An 8,871-nucleotide genomic window follows, 5' to 3' on the forward strand; every position below is an offset into this window, starting at 1 on the left:
GTCCATGGTACATGCTCGGGCCCAGAAAGCCATGAAGATTATGGTGAAGGCATTATGGCCCTCTAATACCCCTCCAGAAAGTATGGAGGGATTGGAAAGCTTGTTCAAGGGTGCCCGATGCCGCTTCGAGCTATGGAAGACATCCGCCTATCGAGAAGGCGCACAAGAAGCCTGGGCCATGGTAAAAACGCGCTTCACCAAGCTAGATCCAAATCACATGGCCCGAGTGGGACCACGGGGACCAGACGGGGAAGAAATTCCAGTGAAGTTGGTTTATGACCAAGTAATGGTAGCTGTGAAGTACTCACAGGAGGACTGTAAATTAGACAGTCTTATAGATGAAATAGATAAGGAATAGGTTTATGATTGAGTGTATTTATCAACCTATACCTTTATCCGAAATGTAAAAAGATTGTCATCGCAGGCTTTTGGCTTTGACCTCCGAACCCAAAAAATGGTGGAGTGTTTCTGGATACTTTTCGAAAAGAAGCATTCATTATGTCCGGAAACGAGGCAACCCAGTAATTGTGCTCAAACAGACAAGAAGTTTTAGTTCGGGTTGTATGTTATATTTCATATGTAAGAAAAATCTTCCAAGGAAAATAGTTCCGTTAAGGGTTCCTTTCCTTGGGCTGGCATACTGCAATTACGCGTGCCGCGGTGTTGGAGTGGTTATAATAATGTAACCATCTGTTGTTTGATTGCCAACCACTTATTCTCTTAAGAACGCTAGCTTTAGGCTTCACCCATCCGAGGTACATGTCCGGTGACCCGGTTGTAACAATCGCAAAGGTGCTCCCTTTACGCCTGTAGGGGTCAAAACCAGCGGATCTCAGCTAGGGGGGTCCCGAACTGTGCGTCTAAGGTCGATGGTAACAAGAGGCAGGGGACACGATGTTTTACCCAGGTTCGGGCCCTCTTGATGGAGGTAATACCCTACTTCCCGCTCGATTGATCTTGATGAGTATGAGGATTACAAGATTTGATCTACCACGAGATCATTGTGGCTAAACCCTAGAGATCTAGCGTGTTTGATTGTGATTGCCTCTACAGACTAAACCCTCCGTTTTATATAGACACTGGAGGGGCCTAGGGTTGTACATATCGGTTTACAAAGGAAGGAATCTACATATCCGAACTCCAACTTGCTATCCATGCAAAGGAGAGTCCCATCCGGACACGGGAGGAAGTCTTCTGTCTTGTATCTTCATATCCCATTAGTTCGGTCCATGTTACATAGTCCGGATGCCCAAGGACCCCTTTATCCAGGACTCCTTCAGTAGCCCCTGAACCATGCTTCAATGACGATGTGTGCAGCGCGCAGATTGTCTTCGGCATTGCAAGGCAGGTTCCTCCTCCAAATACTCCAAAATAGCCTTCGAACACAGAAAAAGTGTCCGGCTCTGCAAAGCGAGTACCACACACACACACACACACACATACAGAGAGTATAATATTTTATGAATCCAATCCACTGACAACTTTTGTAGCGTGACATCACGTCACTGTCCGGTCATTATTTTGAACCGTTTTAGCCTCCTGCTCCATGTTTGAAGATGCGGTTTTATTGGCACGTCTTGTCGAAGCAGAGATCGTGTCCCCTTATTGCGCAATTCTCACCAATACGGGCGTGGGTAATCCAACCGCGCCGTCTGCATGGCCCTTGGGGAATAGGAGAGTTTTAAGGCGAGTGGGGAGGCGCTTGGTATTCACAACCTTTATAAAGGGATAAGGATGTCACCTTTTCACCCATGCCCTCTTCCTCTCTACCCATCCATTCTCGAGCTCCAGCGCCCAAGCTTCCACCTCAAAAAAGCACTCCAGCCATGTTCGAATCTGGAGCACAGGGCAAGTGGATGGTTTCCTCCGTCAAGGAGAAGGACATCACCAAGCTCCAGGAGGCCGGGTACTTAGCCCAGGAAATCGCCCACCGGCTTCCAGCAACAGGGCAGATCATCCCCACCCCGAAGCCCCATGAGAGGGTGGTATTCATCCCCCACTTCGTCCGCGGATTGGGATTCCCTCTCCACCCATTCGTCCGCAGACTCATGTTCTACTATGGGATGGATTTCCACGATCTGGCCCCCAACTCCTTCCTTAACATCTCGGCATTTATTGTCGTGTGCAAGGCCTTCCTCCGCATCCCACGCCACTTCAGATTGTGGTTAAATATCTTCAATGTGAAGCTAAAGGTGGTGGGTGGTCAACACGCACAGTGCGGAGGCGCCATGGTGAGCAAGATGCCCAACGTCTCATGGCCCAAAGGTACCTTCATGGAGACTCTCAAAGGGTGGCAACAATAGTGGTTCTACGTCACAGAGTCTCACGACGCCACCTGGGCCACGGCTCCCGAATTCCAGTCCGGAGCCCCGATGCAGCTCACCTCCTGGCTAGAGAAGGGCCTGGACTGGTTTTCGTCGGACGAGCTGACAACGCTTTAGACGCACATCAGGAGCATGGTAGACAAGAACATCAAGCTTGTCAATGTGATCCAGGTGATGCTTGTTCGTCAGATCCTTCCGTGCCAAAGCCGGGCTTGCCATTTGTGGGAGTTCGATCCGGCCGAGCACCAGACCTTGCAGCAGTTCTTTGGCACTATGCACGAAGACATATGGAAGGTGCTCTTTAAGGCCAACGAGACGTGGCCGATGACGACCGAGGACCGCGGGCACGACCTGGCCCATCCCGCCAGTCTGGTAAGTTTTTCATATTTCAAGGTGTATCCTTTACTTGCATACTCAAGGAAGACGCCTAAGCTTTCCCATTTATTTTTTCAGGGCTGGACAAAGAAGGCGGAGCGGATCCAGTTCCGGCTCCGCTGCCCGAAAACCCAGCAATACCTCTTCTGACGAAGATGCTGGTTCCGGCACCCTACCAAGCGCCGGAGAAGAAGGCCAAGAAGGCGGCCAAGGAGACTAGGAGTGGTCTCCACCGTAAGGGCACTTCGGACGTGACGTCCGAAGACGCCGAGACCCACTCCTCCCACACCAAGGACAACGACGAGGAGGAGGAAAGCAACTCTCCCCGGAGGGGGGGAGAGAAAAGGGCGGCCTCCACGCATCTGGAGGCAGAGGCGTCCAAGAAGGGGAAGGTCTCCCCGCGGACAACTCCGCATGGGACATCGATAACAGCTCCGAGTGGCGCCCCAGGGATAAGCCCCTGGCCAAATCGTAAGTACTCAAAGACGCACACATATATCCAGCTCCTTTACTTCATGGTTTTAACATGTTGAATTATGCGTTGCAGTTCGGCTCGTTCCGACCTCCAGCGATCCTCATCTTCAGGGAACTCGCTGGATCCGAAGGTGATGGACAGCGGGTCCCTTCCGGCGGCCTCTTCTCCCAAGGCCATGGATGACACCGAGGTGCTGTCTTGAAGGACGTCCCTAGTCTAGGAAGAGACATAGGAGGCTGTCAGGGTGGCGCCAGACGGTGAACCCTCGGCCGCTGGACACATGGGGGAGCAAATCCCCATGGATACTAGCGATGGGGGCCATATCCAATCTGGCCCCCAGCCGAACACAATTCCGGAGACCTATATGGCTCCGGAATTCGGCAAGCAGCCTCCTTCGAAAGAAGGAGGTGCACGATCTCGCTAGTGACCTCTGTCCATCCAGAGGCACCGGATACTCTACTGGAAGTGCTTCCATTGTTGAGGAAAACCGTACCCTCATGGGTACAGTGGTTGAGAGGATTCAGTCCGCAAAGAGCGGACTGACCGAAGCCTGCACAAGCCTTCTAACAGGCTTTGAGGTATGAAAACGCAATTTATGCAAAAGGAATGTCATAATATAGATAGTAGCCCCTGAGACAATATCCGGTGTTCGAAAAGAAAAGCCGGACAGAGGATCAACTAATTTTCGCAGGAGACTAACCATAAGTGTCTATGTGAATAAGCAGGCGTCTTTGCTGGCTGCGACCTCTCATGCTGCTGAGGTCTCCGGACTGAAGCAGAGTCTGGAGTGGACCAAGGAAGAGTTGGGCCGCGTGAAAAAACAGCTGGAGGACCATCAAGGTATGCAATGACCTTGTGAAGAATCAGAAAGGATGAATGATTTGTGTTGACCATAGTGCCATGATATTTTGTAGGAGCGGCGACTGAGGTGGAGACCCTCAAGAAGGCGCTGGCCGAAGCCCAGGAGAGAGCAGCAAAGGAACAAGCTGCTCGCGAAAAACACGAGGCCAGGGTTGGTGAGGTCTAGCAGGAGCTCCAGGACGCCATGAGGAAGTGCGAGTCCTTGGAGCGCAATATTGCGGATCAAGAGTCCGAACTTGCCAAGGCCCGCCAAAGCGCACACGATGCCCGGGTTGAAGCCCAGGGCGCCCTCCAGGAAATCCAGGAGGCTAGAAAAATCGCGGCGGGTAAGGCCTTTATTATGCAGAGCAAGTATGTGAAGAAAAGGTTCCTCTTACTAACCCGGATTTGGAGTTCTCCAGGGGCGTTTGCGGATCTACCGCGCAGTGTTGCCGATGCTGCAGAATTCTTCCGAGCCGAAGAGGGGAGCTCAACGGAGAAGCTGTTCTGATCGCAATACCTTGCGCCAGAGCATCCGATGCCCTTTAGTGATTAGCTGAAACAGCTGACCGAACTGCATAGGGTAGCCGAACTGGCAATGAAGGATTTGATAATCCGTCTATGGCCTGCCAAAGCCATACTGAGAAGCTACTTCAGGCTCATGAAGCGGCTGGTCAATGCCTGCCCTCAGCTTGATGCCATCAAGCGGTCGGTCTGCATTGAAGGTGCACGGATGGCCTTCGCCCATGTCAAGGTGCAGTGGGCGAAGATGGACTCCGTCAAGCTCGCGACCGAGGGACCGCCCGCGGGCAAGGAGCACCGCACGCTCGAGCGGTATTTTGATGATGTCCTGAAGGGATCCCGCATTGTAGAGGGCCAGTGTTCAAAAGACATTATCTTTGAGTGAAGTCATTCATGTTATCCCTTCCTATATTATGAAACAAAGCTGTTATGTAATATAATGTTCGTTGTTTAAAAAAATTTACCTCCTGTGTGGCTGTTTTGTTAAATCTGAGAGTTGGCCAGTCGTCAGCTTCAGCCTCCATGTAGGTAGTACGGGGGTGTTCGGGATGGAATCTAAACACTCTTGATCCAAGAGTTTGGTCCTTGAAGGAGGTGTTTAGCGCAACGAACCAGGCAATCGGACTATGTGGCTTTATCACCCTCACTTAGCCATAGGAGTTTGACAATAGAAAAGTAGGTGCAACCCCTAGTTAGTATTTAATCCGGACTAGGGTGCTGTAGACACCTGATCGGGTAGAGGCCGATTCGTCGCATAATGCAGAAAAAATCACAAAAGATTTTTAACCTCCGAATAGCTGACCAGCTCTTGCCATATCATGATAGTTAATTTTCGGGTTTCTCTACTAAGGTGTTTGCTCGGATAAACTAGAAACACAATTGCAATAGTTATCCCTTAACTACCCTAGCCGATAGGACGGAACGTAAGGTAGCAAGCACACGAGCCGGGCAACCCAACTATTGACCAAAGACATGATTCAGAGCCGATGCATATAATGCTAAAATTTGGGGTTCCGAACTGTACTATAAAAAGTGTTCGGACTTTGTTGCCGTGGTATGGAGCACAATGAAGCCCTTGGAGAATTAAAGTGTACCAAAGTGTATGGGTGCAATCGATAAGAATAGCGAAATAAAATGAAGTAGTAAGCTAGTGCCACGTAGGTTGGGCCGCAAACTGTTTCCATTATAATTTGATTAATACGTCAAAGCGTATTTGTACAAATAGTGCGATAAGCAACATGCCAAGACCAAGGGGGAGCTGTGTGCGGGTCCTGAAATCAGGTAGAATGATCGTCAAGAAGAACATCTAGAGATTCCCCCACACGTCTGTGCTGCTTGCCGCCTTGGTATATCCGTCCTTCGAAAGGATCGATGATCAGGCCGTCGAGAGGGGCCTGTAGAGAAGAGACCAAAAAATGGCAAAAAGGAGAAGGAAAAGTATGTGTGGGAGCCGTATGATGGACCACAATCAAGTTACGCCTCCGTCTATGCCCATGGTATTTTGAGTGCGTATTTATGTACGCGCGGTACATACGCCGCCATTTGGTCGGGACTGAGACGAAGGCCGAATTGCTAGTCGAGCTACTGATGAGCTGGACCGTCCTTCTGCAGAGTAGTCCAGACTCGTTTGACAGTGTCCGGGAGCTTGGCCGCCGAATTAAGGTTCTGCTTGGTAAGGCCGCTTTGTACTTCTGCTGCCAGGGCCACGGCATGCTCCTAAGTACGGAGGGAGCGCTCCGTGTTTCCATTGACTGTTATGACACTACGTGGTCCGGGCATCTTAAGTTTGAGATAAGCCTAGTGTGGCACCTCATTGAATCGGGCAAATGTAGTTCGTCCAAGCAGTGCGTGATAGCCACTGCAGAAGGGGACGATGTCAAAGATCAATTCTTCACTTCGGAAGTTGTCCGGGGATTCGAAGACAACTTCCAATGTGATTGAACCCATGCAGCGGGCCTCTACACCTGGTGTTACTCCTTTAAAGATAGTTTTGTGGGCTTGATCGTTGATGGATCGATGCCCATTTTGCAGACTGTATCCTGATAGAGCAGGTTGAGGCTGCTGCCACTGTCCATGAGGACTCACGTGAGGTAGAATCCATTAATAATTGGGTCAAGGACCAGTGCGGCTGAACTGCCGTGACGGATACTGGTCGGATGGTCCCTGCGATCGAAGGTGATCGAGCAGGATGACCATGGGTTGAATTTTGGGGCGACTGGCTCTATCACATAGACGTCCCTGAGCGCACGTTTGCGCTCCCTCTTGGGTATATGGGTAGCGTATATCATGCTCACCATTTTAACCTGTGGGAGGGGGAACTTATTTTGTCCCCCTGTGTTCGGCGGACGGGGCTCCTCGTCGTCATTCTCGCTTTGCGACCCCTTCTCCTTGTCTTCGACATTTAACTTGCCAGCCTGTTTAAAGACCCAACAACTCCGGTGGGTATGATTGGCTGGTTTATCAGGGGTGCCATGGATCAGACACGGACGATCGAGTATGCAGTCCAAGCTGGAAGAGTTTGGATTGTTCCTTTTATATGGCTTCTTCCGCTGACCGGACTTGGAGCCACTGAATCCGGCGTTGACCGCCGTGCCATCAGTATTGTCACCATTGTTTCGACGCTTATGCCTATTGCGTCGGGGCTTGCCGTTGCTATTCTTGGCTTCGGAGGTGCCAGGTTCGCTTGCATTATGATTGCTACACTACAAAAAAATACACTTCCGTGATGATACGTGTTTGTCACAGTAGGTCGCTTTTTTTGTCATGCATGTACATCCATGACAAATTTATGACAGAATCAAGATAGTCATACCTGTGCTGTCGTAGAAGTGTTCCATGACATTACCAAAATTATCATCACGGAAGTGTCCACTTCCATGACGATAAATCGCGCGTCACAGAAGTGCTTTCGTCAAGGGTGACCGACACGTGGCATCCACCGTAACGGAACGCCGTTGTAACATCCCAAATTTGCAATTTGGAATGTTATACACTAGATCATCATGCATATCATATTTTCTTGCATTTTGGTTGATCCTAGAAATTTCACGCAACTCAAGGACCTTCGGAGAGAGTTGGGGATTTCGTTATTTTCATATTTGAGAGTTTTCTCGAATTTGAAAAGAGGATCATTTGATTTATTTATTTCATCTTCAATTATTTTCCTATATCAAAAATGAGAGAGGGAATAATATGACTTTCCCAAATTTAGGAAAAATGAAGATTTAATAAATAGATCAATTTTGTTTGCCGGAGTTTGTTTGCTTTTATTTGGATAGGGAAAAATGCGTGTTTTAAAAAAATTGCATTTTAGGTCCGTAGAAAAGTTCATTTTGTTCGGCTCATTTTTAGGAGTCGGGGAAAATTTACTTTAGGAATTTTGGAGCCCGTTTAGATTTTCTTTTTCTTTTGTTTTCTACGCGCGAAAACCAGTTAAAAAAGTGGGGAGCCTCCCGCCAGGCCAGCCGGGCCAAAGGCCCAGCCAGTCGGCCACCGCCCCAGCCTCCCTGCGCGCGTGCGCCAGGCACAGGCCGCCGCCTCGCCTCGTCCTAGCCGAGTCCGGTTGGACTCTAGGCTAGCCCCCTTTCCTTGTTTCGTTTTCCTTTTCCTTCTCTTTTTCTTGCCCCCTACCCCAAGTCTCCTCTCCCCTCACCTATATAAATACCCCAACACCCCCCCTCCAAATCATCAAGCCAAACCCCAAGCCCTCCACCGCACCCCACCCCGCGCCCTACACCGCGCCACCCCACACCCGCGCCGCCGCCCTTGTGCCCACGCCGCCGCCGCCCTACGCCACACCGCCGGAGACCTCACCGGAGGTTGCCCGCGTCTCTTTTCCTCGGATCGTTTTCTTCTAGTTGTTCCGATTCTTTTCTTCTCCTCTGATTCGTTTTCTAGATCAGTTTTTCGTTTCGGTTTTCTTCTCCGAAACCCTAGATCGGATTCGTTTTCTTTTCCGATTTAGTTGCCTTTGGACCATTCGCCGGACCGTTCGTCCTAACGAACGTGATCACCGGATTCTTCTAGGTTAACGAACGTCCGTTCGTATAACCGTTCTTCTTTTTCTTCTCGTCGGATTTATTCCGCGATCGCGATCTCAGATCCGATCTTCGTTCTAGTTTATCTTCTCGCTCGTTTATCGGAATCAGGTGATTCAAGCGCCTGGAGTTTCGTTTCGAAACCGCCGTTCCATCTAATCAACTTAAACAAGTTTTTGCCCCGGTAAAATTTGACCTAGTTTCAACTTTCTAGAACCGAGTTGTTTTCTTCCGCCGTTTGTTTTCCGTTTCTTTGTTTGGTTCGTTCTTTCTTTGCAACCGGAGTTCTTAAGTTGAA

The 8,871-nt window shown here is 49.8% G+C and overlaps 1 protein-coding gene across 1 annotated transcript in view; it reads right to left on the reverse strand.

Moving 5' to 3' along the window:
• The window catches only part of LOC125518892 (vegetative cell wall protein gp1-like), a 45,191-nt gene extending 42,961 nt beyond the window's left edge, over window positions 1-2,230 (reverse strand). The window contains exon 1 of the mRNA XM_048683785.1: window positions 2,215-2,230. Within this exon, the coding sequence (XP_048539742.1) occupies window positions 2,215-2,230 (16 nt within the window). The remainder of the gene's footprint in view (window positions 1-2,214) is intronic.
• Window positions 2,231-8,871: the final 6,641 nt, after the last annotated feature.

The sequence above is a fragment of the Triticum urartu genome, chromosome 7, assembly GCF_003073215.2.
Source record: "Triticum urartu cultivar G1812 chromosome 7, Tu2.1, whole genome shotgun sequence".
Lineage (NCBI taxonomy): Eukaryota > Viridiplantae > Streptophyta > Magnoliopsida > Poales > Poaceae > Triticum > Triticum urartu.